The sequence below is a fragment of the Sceloporus undulatus genome, chromosome 8, assembly GCF_019175285.1.
Source record: "Sceloporus undulatus isolate JIND9_A2432 ecotype Alabama chromosome 8, SceUnd_v1.1, whole genome shotgun sequence".
NCBI classification, from domain to species: Eukaryota; Metazoa; Chordata; class Lepidosauria; order Squamata; family Phrynosomatidae; genus Sceloporus; species Sceloporus undulatus.
This window is the reverse complement of record NC_056529.1, coordinates 29,454,498-29,474,408: the sequence shown is the minus strand read 5'-3', so window position 1 is coordinate 29,474,408 and position 19,911 is coordinate 29,454,498. Positions and strand designations below refer to the sequence as shown.

General features: G+C 41.9%; 1 protein-coding gene across 1 annotated transcript; it reads left to right on the top strand.

Annotated features, from left to right (window-relative positions):
• The first annotated feature begins 358 nt into the window (after positions 1-358).
• LOC121914896 (ankyrin repeat domain-containing protein 61-like) lies at positions 359-5,338 on the top strand. The gene is made up of 4 exons (XM_042438683.1): positions 359-502; positions 1,591-1,736; positions 2,911-2,975; positions 4,392-5,338. Exons 2-4 carry the CDS (start codon positions 1,695-1,697, stop codon positions 5,305-5,307), a joined length of 1,023 nt encoding a protein of 340 aa, XP_042294617.1. The 5' UTR covers positions 359-502; positions 1,591-1,694; the 3' UTR covers positions 5,308-5,338.
• The last annotated feature ends 14,573 nt before the right edge of the window (positions 5,339-19,911 follow it).

The following is a 19,911-nucleotide window of genomic DNA, read 5'->3' as shown; positions in this document are numbered from 1 at the left end:
TTCCAAATGTATCTGAGGAAGTAGACTGAAGTCTATGAAAGCTCATGCTGTGAACATCTAATTAACAATTCGTAAGCCGCTCTAATAGCCTTTTGGCTGAAGAGCAAGGTAATAATAATAATAATAATAATAATAATAATAATAATAATATTGGAAAGGCCATGGCAGTGACATTTTGCACAGGAGGACACCTGGGACTGCTGCACAATTGTGAACTATTGATGGGTTTCCCCTGCCAATGAAAAAGGACACCTTGACTACACAGTCACAATGGGTCAGTGATGCCATCATGTGCTAAGTATCACTATTTTACTACAATAATTACAGTTTAAAAGCCACATGTAGTAATCTCCCTGGAGTCAAACCACTACAACACAATGGCTTTGACTCAGTAAATTACCTAGTTATATTTGGACAAATTTGGGTTTCCTGCATCCCTGGCAGTGATAGGAACTGACCATTTGAAAGCAATCAGGTTAAGATGTTTTCTAACACGAAAGGGGTAAGTGTATTAAATTTAATTTTCAATTTCATTGACTGACTTACATTGGAAGTTTACCACTAACTGAACATTATTATGCTTAAGTCTAGGCGTAAGTTATTAATCAAGTTACTAAGTGAGGGAGCATGCTACAGAACCAATACATTTTACAATTTTTCAGCTGCTTCTTTACCAAAAAACTTAGTTCTCATGGGAGTATGGAAAACACACACACATACACACACACACACACACACACACACCCAAAGCCATTTATTGCATTGTGAGAGCCAGCATGGTTTCGGTATTGGAGTATAGAGTTTTTTATACTCTGCCCTTCAACCAAAAGGTCTCCCAGAGCTTCTTACCAATTGCTAATTTGACAGTTCCCTGCAAAAATATGCATCAGTAAATGACTATATTCGGGATGTGTGTGTGTGTGTGTGTGTGTGTGTGTGTGTGTACATGGAGAGTACGCATGAAGTTCCACATGACAAGTCAGAGTCTTGCAATGTAATATAGTAAAGGGTGGGACAGGAAGTCAGGAAGGATTTTGAGAAATGCAACAGAATCAAGGTAGAGAATTTAGCATCTGGGAAGAAATGGTTTGCGGTACTGAATTTTGAAGAGCCTGGGTTCTTGTTTCTGGACCCTTGTACTGTCATTTCAGCCCCCTCCCAGAACCTCCTTCCATTTGTCCATTAAAAAAGGCATTCCCACAGGACTGACCTTCGACTGTTCAATACACATATTCCTCCCCTTCACATTTGCTCATTTCCTAGCTTCAAGAAAGAGAAACAGTCTCTCCACCCAGCATCACCACTTGTGTATCATTACAAACCATATGCATAATATGCAACCAACAAACATGGCAGGAGGACCTATGATCCTGACATAGTTGTACCCTAGAGTAAAATAATATGTCATCTCTGCCAAGTCTGGAGAGCCATTTAATCATCTAGTTTGGGGTAGAAAATGGGTGAACCTTCAGAGGCTGGACTGCAATTCCCATCAGCCCTGGAAAACATAGCTGATGGTATGAGATGATGAGAATCCCAGTCCAACATCTGGAGTCCCACATTCCTTATCGCTATTTGCATTTGTTCTAGAACCAGAGTCTTCATCATCACAAAGAATTGTGATTCAAGCACAGGATTCTAGATCTTTGCTTTTTCCTCACACAAGAATTCAGTTACACAGCTTCTCTCCTAAAATGGGTAATCTGATCGGAGGCTTCTTCAAGAGGGACAACAAGGTAACATTTTGCCCATATCTGGCCAAATACAAAACCAAAGATATTTGTCAATTTAATCCTACAGATAGCTACTTTCAAGTAAACCCTATTGTATAAATTTGACTTACACTCTCGAGACTGTAATCCTATAGCAGCTTCCATGGAATTAAACACACGTGGTAATAATGGGAATTTCTTCTCTTATATAGCATTGGGCTATAGGATATTTAATATAAAATATGGTTTAGGAATAAATTTGACCTGCTTCTTATAAACCTGGCCAAAATGTTTATTAAATAACAATGCGTCTCAAAAACAAAGCAACGCAAGCATTAAAATGTTTTAGCAGTTTTCTAGCAGAGGACTAGTGGTTTTGTGCTTACAAAATGAGATGCATGTTGTTTTATTTATAATCCCTCTCTTTTTTGGTTTATTTGATTTAAATCCGGTGAGGATTCCAAATTTATCTAGGACTAACATTAGCCTTTCCAAGCTTTCGAATGGGATTGTCCAAAAACATTATTAAATCATCTGCATACGCCCTAAGCTTAAATTCAGATCCTCTTCTTCTTGTTCCATTTATATTTTGGTCCTGCATTATGTTATTATTTAGTAGCTCTATAATTGCAAGGAACATCAAAGGTGACATGGGGCATACTTTCTTAACCCCCCCTTAATATTTAATTCTATTGTTTGATCTCCATTTACTGTTAATTTGACTTTTTGCTCCGAGTAGAAGTTTTTAGTCCAATTTAAAAAAATTCCTCAAAATTTAATCCCTCTCTTTTTCCATTAAGGTGGGCCATCATATAAAATCAAGATGAAATCCAATTAAAGCAATATATGGTACACACGTTTAAACACAATTCAATAGACAACCATATTAAAATACTGGAAGCAATTATAGTACATATATGATATAGTTTTTTAAAAGCCAAGTTCTGGTCAGGATAGACCTGAGTCCACAAAAGCATAAAAGCTTTGAAATATCTCAATTGCATATAGAACACAATTAATTGTACCATAGCTACAATTCAGTTTATGGACTAGAGCTAGGAAAGTGACCTAATAAAAATAGCACAGTACTACAAATACGTATGTATTTTGTTGAGCAAGGATCCTCAGACCTACATTTGTTATCTAATACTATTTTCAATCTTTTTTCCCCTCCCTGGAATGAATGGGGAAAACAAAGTTGTCAAAGAAACCAAATAGAAGATGGAGAAAAAGCGCAGCACTGAACAAAGATTTTGAATGGAGGTAATACTTTACCATTTATCACCACTTTTCCCAATCCCTCTCAAAGTATTTTGGGAAAGCCACTGAGACACACTTCTTTTGTACAGTGGGCCCTTGGTATCCGCTTGGTTCATGGATACCAAAATTCGTGGATGTTTGAGTCCCATTAAATACAGTGAGTAGTAAAATGGTGTCCCTTATAATGCCAAAATCAAGACTTGCTTTTTGGCATACACACACACACACACACATTAAAAAAAGTTTCAAGCTAAGGATGCTTGAATCTGTGGATAAAGAACCTGTGGATACAGAGGACCAGCTGTAATTGAACAGATTCAGACTTTGGCTGTTCTGTACAACTCAGCAAATATACACAATAGCGCAAAAGATACAAAAATATCTCCAGAAGAATTACATCAAAGGCAGCCAACCTGTGGCCCTGGCTACACAAATGGCAGGCTATGGGGTCTATCAGGCTAGTAGCAGGAAAGTCCACAGTCAGTGGCAATTTTTGGAAGCCCTTAGGTCAAACCAATGGAGTCTTATCTCCTCAAGGGACTCCACAATTGAGTCCCTTCTCCTCAAGGGGCTTCAGCCCCTCAGTCTTCTTACCCTATGCATCAGACCATAGAAACACATGGCAGCAGCTACTGCTTTCCTTCATCACTACTTGTTTGTTAAGAGAAAGAAAGGAGGCAGAGGTAGCAATAACAAGGAGAGAAGCAAAAGAGCCAAGGGGCTCTCTGCTCAAGAATGGGCCTGAGCAGGAACCCAGCACTATCAATACCTGATGATGGGTCCACCTGCAGCTTAGAGGTAAGGGGCTTCCCAGCATCTTCTTATGGTTCTCTGCTCTGAGGATGGAATGGGGGCTACATAAAGGCCATCTAGTATATGCATTTGAGTGGTACCACTCAAGGTTTTGGACTTGCCTTGTGGGCTCAAAAGTCCATCAGGGCATTTGGTACAAGTATGAACAGCCACCTACAACCAAGGGAAATTAGCCCTCAATAGCCATTCCCTAAGGTTTTGTGCTGTGACTGGGACAAATGTAAAACATATACCGCATGGCATATCCTTGCACCCACACAACATACAGACTAAAAGAGAGATAATACTAGCTTATTGTTTAGTGGGCAATGTTACAGTAAGAGTTGTAATTCTTCTTTGATAGCTAAAAGATAATACTGAACAATTTAATGAATGAAAACCACCTGTGCTTAGTAAAGGAGATAACCCTTGGAGATGCCGTATCTTGACCATCAGGACGTTCCTCCTAATGTTGAGGTGGAATCTCTTTTCCTGTAGTTTGAACCCATTGCTCCAGGTCCTATTCTCTGGAGTTGCAGAGAACAAATTTGCTTCATCCTCAGTATGACATCCCTTCAAATATTTAAACAGGGCTATCATATCACTTCTTAATCTTCTCTTCTCCAGGCTAAACGTACCCAGTCAAGAAATGGAAGGATGTTCCTCAAGTGGATATCGAAGAACTAAAGATGAAAATAATAAAATTCATCCGAACTTCCGTCTAATGGATGACCTGGAGGATATGGAATCTTTACCGTATTACAATAACCTCCCTCCTCTTCACCGCGCTATAATGACTGGACGTCTTCACATCATACCAGACTTGCTGAAGTGTGGGGCAGATATAAATGGCAGAGGTTACTTAAGTGAAACTGCTCTCCATGTGGCTTCTGAAATGCTCATCCAAGAGGCCATTGAAATTTTACTCCACTGTGGAGCCAACATAAATCTCACAACATTGTTTAAAAAGAAAACAGCACTCCATCTAGCAGTCTGGTCTTCCTCTTGCAAGGCTGGGATCCTCTTAGAAACAACTAACACATGTGTTGAGCTACTGTTATTTAATGGAGCAAACGTACACATGAAAGACTCGGAAGGACAAGAAGCTATTCACTATGCTTGCCAAAATGGCAGAGAAGATATAATTATGCTTCTTTACAATTATGGGGCAGACATGGGCTCTTTAACTGAGCAAAAGGAGTCTCCACTTTTTCTGTTCCTCGAAAACGTAAGCAATTTAAGGAAGGTAAACGTACTGAAGAAACTGCTAAGCCTATCATACCCTCTGAAATTAATTAATCGCGAGGGCCGTCTCCCCTACGCACTTTGCCATCCCAGCGGTAAACAGCTGAAAGACATGCTCAGGAGAGAGGCTTTAGAAGTCTGGTCCTTGCAGGATATCTGCAAATTCAACGTCAGGAACATATATAGAGGAACTAAAAAATACTCGCTGATAAATACCATTCCTATCAACTTGTGGAAATCCATATTCTTCCTTGAAGAATATTCATATGCTTCAAGAATAAAAGATTATTTTGCTTAAAGTACAATACTCATTTTAGAACATCATTTTACCAGAGGAGCAGAAATGGGATTCCATGTTTCTAGCAAAATAAACGAATGTAGAGTTGCCTTTGTGTTCTGAAGGAGTCCTAATTCTCTTGAATATTATTTCAGTAGTGGTTACTTACATATAAAAAGTTGGAGTAGAGTATTCCTACAGTGGGACCTCTATTTTAGAGCAGTGGTTCCCAAAGCCTTTTGGGTTACCGCTCCCTGGCATCTTATACAACAATCCCAGTGCTCCCCTGATGCCTATCCTAGGACAAGGAGGACAGGGGGAGCTGCCCCCTCACTGCCACCACCAACCCTACTCTGTGCAGCTGCCAGCTTAACTCAGCTACACCCACCTCCACCTCTGCCTCTCATGTGCAAATACAGCAGTGGCAACATCCTAGTCCTCTCACCCATGCTGGCCTAAAACCTAAAGTCCGTTGGGCCAACTGCTCAGTTGCTGCTCCCAGGGTGACCGAGGCAAAAGGAGCAGCAACTGAGCAGCTGGTCAAGCAGCGACCATGAGGCTTCTCACTCACACCTGCCTTTGCAGCAGGTGCAATGGAAGAAGCTTCTCCCAGGAGAGCATGGACTCTCAATCCTTTGCCAGGGCAGAGAGGGATGCAGCCAGAGTGTCTGGCCACATGTTCTGGACTGGAGAGTGGTATGGATGGGGAAAGGGAGAGAATTTAACTACAGAAGCCATACCAAGGTGAGAAACACTTTCAAAGAATCTACCCTGGATACCCCTTCCCCTCCTTCCAAAGAGATGTGACTTCCTCACAGCTTCAAATCATCCCCCCCCCACATACACAAACATTGCTTCTGTTGCTACCTAAAGAAAGAGCAGCACTGCCACTACAACCTGTCATCTAAGTCCCAGCAAAGCTCACAAGGCATAGTCCGCATCCCAGATGTGCAAGCTTCTTTTTGCCACTGTTTCTCTCCCACCACCATATGCTCTAACTCCTTGCTCCAGTCCCAAAATGGCCCCACTCCAAGCTACAGAAACAACGTCCAGAGCTGAAGCCTCTCAAGAGTTTCCCAACCACCACCGCCACAACTAGAGAAAGTTGTGGCTAAAGGAACAAGTTTGGATTAGCAGGTGAAGAAGAGGGAGCATCATTACATGAAGCAATCCGCGAGGCTGTGTGGTAGTTTTAAGGGACTCGGAAAAGAGAGGTTTCATGCAGCCCTCATTCCTATCATGGTCCTAAAGAAAAGATCCTCTTTTCTTCTTTGTGCACCAATATTTAAACTGAAGGCCTCCCTGGCACCCCTTTTCCCTCACCACCCCCTGGACCTTTCCACCACCCACTTTGGGAATCACTGGTTTAGAGGTACATATAGATATATCCTCGTGCAGTTCTCAGTCTTTACTATGGCAGAAGTGATGATGATGATGACCATCTGTAAGATAGACTAGAAACAAAGCTGGGGTGAAGTTAAGAGCTATTTTTAAGAAAGGAAATTAACACAGCTATGCAAATAACTGAAGGTGAACATCGGAGAGTCTAACATAATTAAGATCTGCCAAGAACATTTGTAACTTGAGCTTCAGCCATCTCCTGGAATTATTGCTATGGTTATCGCTTTAGTAGGTATTAAATTGGTGTAATTATTACAAGCACCCATGAGATATATATATATGTGTGTGTGATGTGGTTCATACACTACTTTTTCTTGGAAAGTCAAATACACATCTCACAGTTAAGCTATTCAATGAAGTTTAAAAAAACAAACCACCCATCCTTCATAATCGAATTACAAAAAAGATGGATAAGCTAATGCTTGTTACCTAGGGGCTTCAAATATTAGGAGATGGTACTGGACAGGGCACAATGGTTGACATTCAGTTAGGGACACACACACACACATGAGTCATGCTACATGTATGGGGCAAAAAAAAAATCACCATTGTGCAACTGACATATTCCTCTGATAGTGGTATAAGTTGAGATGTGCAGAAAGCACATTCCTCTGTACCTTGCAACCGCATGCTCCAGAACCCTAATCCGTATGGATGCTGGCATCATGGGGGGGGGGGCAGCATGATAGCGCAAGTGTGGTGCAGCGTCCACACATCTGGCAACGCACTTGCATCATAGATGCACCACAGGGCACTAATGGCGGTTTGGCAGCATTGCCTGAAGGAGCTCCATTTTGGAGCTCCTTTTTGGGACGGATCGTTGTCATAGCGGTCTCTGGCCACCCATTTCTTCTAATTTGTACTGGGCCAGTGATATCATAGCTATGTCCATGATGGGAGAGCTCATCCCATGTTCCCTAAAAATCACAAACCCTGATGCGGAGAATCTTGAATTGATTTTTTAAAAAATCTTTGCAGTTTGGGATTTATTCTGTGCAGAATTCGGAAAAACAAAAGTTGTACATAAAACCACATTTTCTGTGCAGGAGACAGAAAACGGTGTGAATTTTGCACAGAACAAGTCCCAGACTGTGAATACTCCTCAAAACTGCACAGTTTTCAAAGTCATTCTTGTTGCCGGAAGAACATGGCTGAAATCACTCGTCACTTCCATTGAGAATGAAATGGTGGAAGAATTACATGTCTGTAGCATGGTCATTTTGTAAGCCATTTCTGTTGATGGCACTTAAAGCAATTAGGGTTCAAGGTAAAGATTCATCTAGTGGCTGGAATGCTTTAAGTATACTGCAGAAGCTGGTTGTTCAGCAACTGTCAGGTAGTTAATTTTCCTGACAGATGATAGTTTTCTATGCCGTACACATACCCCCTTCCCTGTACCAATGGCAATTTTCATCCTCTTGCTGCTATCATTGCCCCACTGCTGCAACAAATTATGCTGCTGAAGTTGTTGTTGTTGTAGGCCTTCAAGACATTCCTGACTCATGGTGACCTTAAGGTGAAGCTATCACAGGGTTTTCTCGACAAGATGTATTTAGACAGGCATTTGCCTTTGCCTTCCTCTGAGGCTGAGAGAATGTGGCTTGCCCAAAGTCACCCAGTCGGTTTCCATGGCCAAGCGAGGATTCAAACTCTGGTTTCCAGAGTTGTAGTCTAATGCCCAAACTATGCTACATCTCACCGCTGAAGTTGCGCCAACCAAAATAATTGCAGCCTGAAAAATTGTTCATCAGAAAGTGCGCAGCAAAGGCCGAACTGGCTGAGTTTCTCTTTGGCTGAAATTATCTTTGGGCAAAGCATCAGCGCATTCCATCTCTACCCTCGTGCCACAATGTCGCCGTGTTTCAGTGATGGCCATTAATAGCTACAAGTGCAAATGCTTTTAATGGTCAGAGGAAAAGCCTTAAATATTTTGATGGATTGTCTCTCTCGATGATTCCACTAGATGTTAATATTTTATACAGGACTGTGAGGCTTATGGAAATTATATCCTCAACAGGGGTGTCATTTTTGACAGGTGAAACGTGGAAGTTGCCCTTGCAAAGCCTACCTGAAGAAGATGGATTGTTTTCAGCAGAAAGCTGAGAGATAATATACAACATCTCATAACAGTGACATATTTCTGCAGCCCAGTGATGGGCTTTGTAGCCAGGCACACACTATTGACACACACAAACACACACACTCTTTAATAAAATGGTGGGCCCAAAGTTCATGTCTCTTGCACAGACTACACTCACCTAATACCTTGAACATATTTTGCAATACAAACATCATTCACCACTGGTAAACCTATAGCTCTTCCCATGTACCCATCATCTCTTGCCAGCTTGGACTAATGCAAAGGCCCATCAACCTTTGGAAGATCACACATTCCTGACCTATGATATAGATGGCAGGTGGGCATGCTCCAGGGCTCAAAGGACCATTCTAGGGCTCAAAGGACCATGCCTGTCTGCATGATATACAAGTGACTCCTTGTCATTTTTGATCATGTTTGAAGGACATTTCAAAATGCAGTGTTTTCCCATAGAAGGATTTTTGGGAGGTATGTGTCGGGGTGGCAAAGGTTGCACTGGGGCTCTCAAGTGTGGTTTATACAACTCCCACACTGATCTAGACCGAAAGAGATGTAGGGTTGAAAGTTGTATCAAACTAATGGACAAATCTATATGTGCCGATCCAAGCACTGATGTTGAGGATCAGGTTAATTTCAAAATGCGAAATGAATTAAACCCTTCAGCATCCCACGGTTGAATAACTGAAGCCAGAAGAAATAGTGATCATGATATCAAAGTGGAGATGGAAATAATAGTCTCTATTATGCATGGCTGAAACAGCTGGCAAATCTTGTTGGGAAGAATAATAGACTAGCAAGAATTGCACACAATTTTCTTCTAGTATTTGAATGTCCTGAAATGTTCTGAAGAATGCTCAGAGGATGCTTTTTATACACCCCCCCCAATTTTCTGAACAGCAAATGTTTATTTCACATCAGAAATGTGTGCGCATGCGAGGGGATGTTTTTCTGCCCAATCCTCCAGAATGTCTCCAAACTCTTGAATGCAGTGAGAATATTGCACTAAAATATGTGTTGCCTTCACAAAGGGGAGGAAAGAACAATACATCCTCTTATCAGGGCACTCCATTATCAGTTAGTATCTCATATTACAAAATATGTATTATAGAATGCAACCTGTTCAACACTAGTTGGCTAGTTCCTTGGAATGATTACAAAAGCAAGCAATGCGCATAGTGAGCCCGTAACTTTGTTCTTTAAAAATCTGGAGCAGCATAACGTTCTGCAAACCTTGAGCTGCCGAGACTTGGAGAAGCTAGAGATGGGAAGGAACGAAAAATCAGCTCTTTTGTTACGTCCACCAACAATTCTCGCAATCTTGCGTCGTGCTTTCCCGGCAGCCCCGTGGTTTGTCACAATCTGTCACACGCCAATGCATAGCTTCAGAAGCAATGATAATATGGAGCTAATAGCTCCATTAGCCTATTACAGTTAAAAACCTCATTCATCTTAATAGCTTGGAGGATGGCCAAAATATGCAGATAATCAGGGAATTGGATAAATGGGAGTGTTATTGCTAGGATGCCAGAAGGAAGGGATGCACAATACATTTAGGAGGGCAGGTTTGGGGGAGAACTGAAGGTCAGAGAGTAAATATTCCCATTTGATCATTCCTGCTCAGACTGTGAAATGCGGGGGATGATACCTACCAGGGATGGGCAGCTGCAGGATGTAGAGTAAGCGAGGAGCATCTTTTGCTCCTGCTTTCCCTCCCTAGAAGTTACTCCACTTCACTGTGAAGGACTGGGCATGGTATTATTTTCACCTCTTCCTGTAGCTTCCCTCCCTGGATAACTCCCTTTGCATCTGATGGGGTCACAGTGTAAGGAATCTGACACAAAAGTGGCTGCTGTTTGGCTGTTTGCTCTTCTATCTCTTTTGAGTAATGCTATTGTTTATGCCAGTGATGGGGAACCTATGGCTTGCGTGCCAGAGGTGGCACTCAGAGCCCTTTCTGTGGGCACACATGCTGTCGCCCTAGCACAGAGTTTGCCAGAGTTTCTTACTAGAAAGCCAGAGGGATGTGGCACTTTGCAATAAATAAGTGGGGTCCGGGTTGCAGTTTGGGCACTCAGTCTGTAAAAGGTTCTCCATCACTGGTTTATGCTTTGTAGAACTGCTGGAATTGAGCACAAGCATGGCGGCAGTAAAATTAATTTGTCATAAACATGCAAGAGGGGTTGGCTGGCGAAACCGATGGGATTTGTAGTGTTTACACAAAGAAAAATAATGCCTGGCTGGGTAATAGACAGACGTGTTGGAGAGGATGGTGGTACCAATATTCACCAAGGCCAAGCCTGTGAGAAGCTGGAGAGGGCCTGAAAGAGATAGGTGAGGAAATGGTGAGAGGTGAGTAACACAAGCGGTACACATGTTTTGGCTTATGAACGAATGGGAGAAAAGATTGTGAACTTACAGGGAGAGTGCATTGCTTACTCTTTGTTTGCAATTAAGCATAATGGTAGTTCTGTCTGAAGAAGTCAAGTGTTAACAGTTTTTTTTGGGGGGAGGGGGTTTGGGCTATGTGGCCATGTTCTAGAAGAGTTTATTCCTGATGTTTTGCCAGCATCGGTGGACTTTCTGCCACAACAGTGGCTTTCCAGCATTCCTGCAGCATGTGTACTCAGCCTTGCATCCTCCCAAGCTCACTAAAATGAATACCCAGCTTGTTGGGGGCAATGAGCTTACAGTTGTAAATGGCTTAGAGAGTGCTTAGTGTGGTATGAAGTGGTATGCAAACGAAGCTGCTATTGCTATTGCTATTGTGGCATATAAATGCCGCACCACCGAAACACCACAATGCTGCCTGCCATCTGCAACGACGCTGGCTTGAGGGTGGTGTTGGGACATGTGCTGTCTAAATGCCACCCCCCACACACACAACCCCTAAGCTGGCGTATTGTGCCGGTCTGTTTCACCCCTTAGTCATGTTTTCTTTGCTTTGCCTTTTCACCCTTTTGGACATGTGTGCATTTTCTTAGCCCTGCAAGCCACCTTTCCCATGCCATTTAGTGCCCTCTTCATCCATCCAGCCTTTAGAGTGAGCACAAACAGTCATGCCTGCTGGAATTTTGCACATTCTTTGGCATCATTTTCCTTTGCTTTGTTTGTTATGGGGCCCTAAGTTTTACCCTTGACTTATCCACAGGTCATATCATAATCCGTAATCTTGGCCCCAAAACCTGCCCTCAATTTATACGACTTATAGGCAAAGTATATTTGGTCATTTTTGAGACTTCTTTTTAAAATAAGAACAATTAATCTCAGTTATTCTCACAGCAATTCTGAGTAGGGCTGCTTTCACCGCAAATCTAGCTACGTTAACCAGGACTGATTTAATTGAACTAGACAGCAAGTACATAATTTTATCCCTATCACTGAAGTTAGCTACAGGCTCTAAGCAGCATCTTACCATGTATTTATCTCTTGGAATTTCATATTATGTACAATGTAATATGTAATGTACAGTGACCTGAAGCATTTGACTTCCACAGATACAGAGCTGTTGTTCTCTGGGAATGGAAAGCTGAATTCACAAAGGATTAAATGAGAAGGTTGAACATGCATGAACTTGCACAAGGATCTACGTTTATCACAAGGATCTGTTGAAGGGAAAATCTTTTTACTTCCTCTGAGGACAACAAAAGCCATCATCCCAAACAGTGGGATTTGCTTTCAGGCAGCATCAAAAGTTATGATTTACATAACCCTAAAGTAATGATGAAGACATTAAAACAGTTAAAGATTTCCATACCTTAGCTGAGAATGGAATGGAAATTGCAGTCAGGGAATCAGAATAAGAGTATGACTCGGAAGGGCAGCTATTAAAGAACTAGACAAGATCCATAAGTGTAAAGATATATAAGTGAATACTAAAATCAGGATTGTTTCTGCCACTACATTCCCAATTTCTCTGTATGGCTGTGAAAACTGGACAGCGAGGAAATCTAATAGAGAGAACAGAAAGAAAATCAACACATTGGAAACATGGTGCTGGGGAAGAGTTCCAAGGATACCATGGACGGCTAAAAAGACAAATGCCTTTTTGCCCGTCTGTACCGGGCCTTAGGCAGAGAAAATGAAATGCATAGATATAGAATGGGGGACACCTGGCTTGATAATAGTATGTGTGAAAGAGATGTAGGAATCCTAGTAGACCACAAGTTGAACATGAGTCAACAGTGTGGTGCAACAGCTGAAAATGTCAATGTGATTCTAGGCTGCATCAATTGAAGTATAGTGTCTAGATCGACAGATGTAATAGTGCCACTGTATTCTGCTTTGGTCACCTGGTGTCCAGTTTTGGGCACCACAATTCAAAAATAATGTTGAGAAGGTGGAGAATGTCCAGAGGAGGGCAACCAAAATGATGAAGGGTCTGGTGGAAACCATGCCTTATGAGGAGAGATTTAGGGAGCTGGGGATGTTTAGCCTGGCAAAGAGAAGGTTTAGAGGTGATATGGTAGCCCTGATATTTAATTTGAAGGGATGTCATATGCAAGATGGAACAAGTTTGTTTTCTGCTGCTCCAGAGAATAGGACCCGGAGCAATGGATTCAAACGATAGGAAAAGATATTCCACCCAAATATTAGGAAGAACTTCCTGACAGTAAGAGCTATTTGACAGTGGAACACAGTCCCTTGGAGATTGGTGAAGTCTCCTTCTTTGGAGGATTTTAGACCAAGTTTGAATGGCCATCTGTTGGGGGGTATTTTGATTGTATATTCCTGCATGGCAGGGAGTTGGGTTTGATGGTCCTTGTGGTCACTTCCAACTCTATGATTCTGTGTGTTCTGTATGGCAGAATGCGCTTGGACTGGATGCCCCCTGAGGTCCCTTCCGACTCTATGATTCTATGAAAACGGAGAAAATGCATATAGAAATGGACTTGTCAGGAGGTGTTTTTTCATTCCTATTTCCATTCCATCAGTAGCGATTAGGGCCGCCATACACACATACACACACAACCTGTTAATATGCCTGAGGGTGAAACTAGGTAGCCACAAACAAATGAAGCCTGTGACAATTCCAAACGAAGGCCGAGGGACGTCACATCCTCGTTGCCATGGCGATGCTGCGCATTAAAACGCGGAGGAGAGGAATAATAAGTCAACAAGGCCATGGAGATCAACAGCAGGCCCGGTGCTACAAAATGGCCTCATTGAATACTCAACCGTTGCACTATTCTCTCTTGGGTTTTCTGAAAGGGCGACAGGATGCGCTGACCTTTTTCAATCATCTTTTGCAGAGAACGAGAGCAAGAACAGAATGCTAGGAAAGGTAATGGGCAGCTGACAGATGAGGCTTGTTCTTTTTATATATAATGATACAGGTGTGTTGTTGGATTTTTAAAAAAATAGCAACAACTTCCAAATGTTTGACCAAGGCTCAAGAAAACATTGGCAGAGTCTGTGCTCACATTTAAGATTGCTGTCAAGAACTTGGCATGAGCGGAAAGCGAGCTACAATTTCACCCTGCCAAAGTCCCATCTTAATATTTAAGACAGTGATGGTGAACCCTTTAGAGGCCGAGTGCCCAAACTGCAACCCAAAACTCACTTATTTATTGCAAAGTGCCATGTCCCTGTGGCTTTCTAGTAACAAACTCTGGCAAACTCTGTGTTGGGGCGATGGCACATGTGCCCACAGAGAGAGCTCTGAGTGCCACCTCTGGCATGCATGCCATAGGTTCGCCATCACTGATTTAAGAGATGAAGAAATGAAGGTTTTGTTTTGGGTTGTCCCTGTCCCCCATCAGTTCATATCTCCTGCTTAGCCATGTGCTTTTCCAGTTATCATTGCACTGAAACTCCCAATATCCCTTTTCATTGGCTATGATGGCCAGGGCTGCTGAGAGCTGCAGTCCAGCAACATTTGGGAGAGCCATGCAATTCCCACCTGATCACTAAAAGATGGGCTCCGACTATTCAACTTAATAAGATCAAGCTATCTTCTCCAACAAGACAGGATTGGCCTTCAGAAAGAAACTCATAAATCCATCACATCTAGGCTTTTATTTGTCCCTCAGGCCAGCTCAACCTATCTCCCCTTCCCCATTACATATCAAACTTCTTTTAAGCCCTTTCTCTAATACCAAGGAAGGCCAGGTTCTCGCTATCATGACAGACATTTCCAGCGCTTTGGAGCTGAGCAGATTTGGAGCAAGGTCAACATAACATAATCCTTCCCCGTGTTGAGTTGCAACACAATTTTGTAATTTTAATTCAGGAAAGGATCCTTTCCGAGGCCGTCGCTGAGCTGGTTCGCTCCCGCTAGTTCTTTTCCAGCGGCTCAGAACAAGCCTGTTTTATGGAGAAAATGAAATTGTATCATTTTGGCTGATGTAGCAATTCATCCCTTACATAAAAGTACACGAAACCAAGTGGTACTAGACCAGGCTTGGCTTTAGCCCTTGGTCTTCAAGGTATGTATGTGTTTCAAGGCAGGGACAGAAACTGTGTCACTTGTACGTGATATAAAGTTAACATGATGATGCCCGTAATCTCTTTTCATTCCTTAATAATGGTGTAGCGGGATAACTGCCTTGAATGGCTTTGCTAATAGCTGGAACTTCATAGCAGTAGTTTAGCAAACAATCCTATGAGATGAACACATGTGCAGTCAGCCTTCCATATCCATGGATTTTCTATCCATCGATTCAAGCATCCATAGCATGAAAATATATTAAAAATATATATAAGTTCCAAAAAGGAAACTTTGATTTTGCCATTTTATATAAGGGACACCATAGTAATATGTTGTTATATTTAATGGGACTTGAGCATCCACAGATTTTGGTATCTATAGGGGGTCCTGGAACCAAACCCTAGAGGATAGCAAGGGCCAACTGTACGAGGCATTAGAACATAGATATAAGAACCACAATCCTCCATCATGCACAAGATGTAATGTTCCACCTGTGCACTTCCATATTTCTCCTGCCTCCGGAAGACATCTTCGAAGCACCTGGGCTGCAATGCCACAGCTATGTACTTGGTTGGGTCACAGTGATGATGGCCATATAGCACTTACCTGAAGTTTGCAGCTGAGTAAGATTGTCCCAGATTGTCAATGACTTGTAGAAGATCCAGAAGGGCAAGATCATGCTGGATGTTGCCGGCTTCCGCCCCTGGCCAGTACATGGCTATGGCATCAAGATCCAGTTGTTTAAAACACTCTTGGGCTATTGCCACATGGCAGAAATAATAGCCCCGTCTTGGGTTATTGCCACACTGCAGAAATAAAGTAGATTGGAACCCTTTAATTTTGTTTGCTGTGTGCCTTCAAGTCATTTCCCACTTATGGCGGCCCTAGGTGAACCTATCATGGCATTATGGCTCAGTGCTCTGGGATGCTGGGATTTGTAGTTTGGTGGGGCACCAGAGTTCTCTGGCAGGGAAGGCCAAAGGGCTCACAAAACTACAAGCCCTAGAATTCCATAGCACTGAGCCATGGCAGTTGAAGCGGTGTCAGATTGCTTTATTTCTGCAGTGTGGCAGTAGGCTTGGAGGAAAGATGGATGCTATACAAGGATGTAAGAAATGCCTCTTTCCGCAGTGTCCAGAAAAGGATGTACATGAGTATAAACAAGGATTACAAATGGACATGTTACCTTCAGGATGCCAGCCAAATGGAGATTAGGGGCTGGGACAGGGCTCCCTTCCAAAGAAGGTATATTCACTTGGTTCTCGCAAAGGAACCCATGTGTATATAAACTGCTCCATATGGAATTTGTCCAGATTCAAAGGAGAGCACTCTTGGGTCCTGCTTGGAATGAGTTTGCTTGAGATGCTTTGATCGAGAACGTTGTTTTAGAAATGATGGTAATAATGATTAATAATAATAATAATAATAATAATGCAGATTGTGTCACTCCAGCTCACCGATTAAATGCAATCCAAATGGACGCACTCCCTAAAGTCAAATGTAATCAAGATTGAATTGATTTTATATTCAATTCGTGTAAACACTGCTCACTCCAGCCCTTAAAAATCCATGAAGTAGCACAAAAATTACCAGCTCCATTTTTCAAAAGGATGTATAGTTAAAGCACAGAGCTGCTAATGCCCTTTATCCATGTATGACACCAAGAATGCATAAATAAGTGGACCGCCACAACATCAGCTCATTCGGGAAACCATCGGAGGGAAGCTTAAATGTTGACCATTTTTCAAGGCTACTTCTACTTTCTGTCTTCTCAGTGAATTAATTAAACTCATTAACTTGACAGGCAGAAAAGCCCATTCCATCTAAACGCCATGTTTCCTATCCTCCGTCTGAAGTTGAGCTATGGCTTTATTATAATAGATCTAGCAAAAAAGCACTTATGATCATGAGTATCTTTAAGCTAGGGATTAAACGCTTGGATGCCGACAGGGTTATTTTATGTGCAAGAACTTACTCAGTTGTCACATAGGTTCTTTCCCATCAGAGCAAAGTCCATCACCGGCTAAGCGTTGCAAAATTGGGAGAAGGAGGCAGAAATGGCCTATTTGGACCAGTTCTCTGTTATTTGATGTTTTTACATTGTGCTTTCTCCTATTTGCCATGCCCTTTCACTTTGTTATTGTAGCTGTTTGCCTTCAAGCCATTTTTGACTTATGGTGGCCCTAAATTGAACCTATTGTGGGGTTTTCTTGGCAAGATTTGTTCAGAGGCTGAATTGCCTTCACCTTCATCTGAGATTGAGAGCATGTGATTGATCCAAAACCATGCAATGGGTTTCCATGGCCAAGCGGTGATCGAACCCAGGTCTCAAGCATCCTAGTCAAACCACTATGCAATGGTGACTCTTTACTGAACATTGCAGCTGGCCCTCCATATTCCCAGATTTTGCATCCACCGATTCAATTGAACATATTTTAAATGCATATATCTAGAAACAAAAAATGATCCCCCCATTTTCTATAAGGGACACCATTTTACTATGCCATTGTACATAATGAGACTTGAGTATCCATAGATTTTGGTATGCAAGAGTGGTCTTGGAACCCAACCCCAGCAGATACCAATGGCCCACTGTATTGCATTTCCCAATTGGTTATGATACGTCCAGATTACATCCTCAGTTTAGTCATCTTGGCTCCCAGTAAGAGCTCAATCCTGATTTTCTCTAGGACTTATTGGATAACAAATGTTCATCATACTACATATGTTAATCTTATTCTCTGGATGTTTATGTTGCTAGCCACAGTTTGTTAATGACTGGGGTTAATAATTTTGCTTTTCTTGGCTCACAACACACATTTCAACACTTTCTGACCCTATGGGGGCATCCTATACTCATCTATTCTCCCTGTCTGCAGGCTAGTTTCCAAGGCCAAAATGGTCTTGCCATCTCAGTTCCGTATCCAATAGTTATGTCTTTGTCTATAAATGACCATCATTAAAACGGAACTGGGTATTTCCATACCCAAAGGATTTTACATATGTGTGTGTGTGTGTGTGTGTGTGTGTGTGTGTGTCCCTGGCTTCCATGCCACCCAAAACATTGGAGGAAGTAGACTCAAGTCTATGAAAGCTCATGCTGCCAACTTCTTTCTTTCAGTCAGTCTCAAAGGTGCCACAAGATCACTCTACAGACTGATTCTACAGACTAATATAGCTTTATCTTATGTTCTCTCTAGGTCCTGCAGCATGACTCTGCTGGAAGTTGACCATAGAGTCATGCTGGGGTACCTAGAGAAAACACTTCTCTAGGCAGTTGTAGGTCCTCCAGTGTGAGTCTATGGTCAATTTCTGGTGAATGTTGACCATAGAGTTGCTCTGGAGGACCCAGAGATTCCTAAAATAGTATTTTTATTTGTGTTTTTCCCCACTTTCATGGGGTCTTGCACCCCTAACCCCAGCAAATGTAAAAGGCCCAATGTACACAGTGTAAAAGCAAGATAAGAGATTACTAGTACAGAGTCCAAATTCACCATGAGAGGGAGCAGAACACATATCCATAGTTTTCCAGAAGCTGCTAAATCTTGATATACCTTTTCTCCAATTGTATTGTCTCCTGGGTTTTCTCTCTTTCTCGCTCTCTCTCATTTAAATGACCTTTGAATTGTTGATTTTCACATGCTTAAACACTTTTTCAAATGCGCTTTTCAAGCTGAATTAATTTTCATTTGCCGCTTACTGTTTATTCCCCAATTTATTGGTGTCTTAACATCCTTCACAAAGAGAATGTATGTTTTTAAAAAGAAAATAGCAGGGAAAGAAATGCACGAGAATGAAACTTCTTAAAGTTTAATTTCAATCGTTGGGTGTAATGTCTGTGAAATGTGCATAATGAGTGTTTCTATTAGGAAGCTTCCAGCTCCGTAAAAAAGGAAAAGGCAAAGAACGAATAAACACATAAAACCATGTGCCCAGGAAGCACTTTGGAAAGCTAAGATTCCCTTTGCAGAGTCCTATTTTCGTACTGCTGGGACTGTCATATAACTCACCCTAATCTTTTTGGGCATAAGAAGAGTGGTATTGGATCACACAAAAGATCTACCTAGCATATATCATTTTGTTCCCATACCTCCCAACCAGTTGTCTATAAGTGGGAGAACATGAACCCAGTAACATCCTCCTACTACAGTTGTAAAGAATACATACACATTTTGTCATCCTTGACAAGAAAGCACATTGAGATACTCTGTTGGGAAAATGGATGCAAGATTTATTTATTTACTTATTGCAATTTAAGACTTAAAAAAAAAAAGGTTTGCACAAAAAAGGATTGGATGGTTGGTTGGTTGGGTGTGCAATGCACCCAGTTCCAGTGCTGCAGGCGTTTGACACTGGCGCATACTGGTGACACTGGACACATGGGCTGCTTTTACCCAAGGTCTAGGGCTTAGCACTGATGGGGTGTGTTCCTATTCTCCAATGTGTCATATATACACCTTTTCTGCTTCTAGATACAGTGTGCACTCGGTTTTGTTTCTAGATATGCACCCCTTTCCAATTCCAGCTTGAAATTGACCACTTGGACGACAGCCCCAAATGCTCCCTTCTTCCATAACAATGTCCTGGTGACTTATGGCAGCCTCCCTTTGTTTCAGGTCAGACAACTATTAGCTGAAAATATCTATCTATCTATCTATCTATCTATCTATCTATCTATCTATCTATCTATCTATCTATC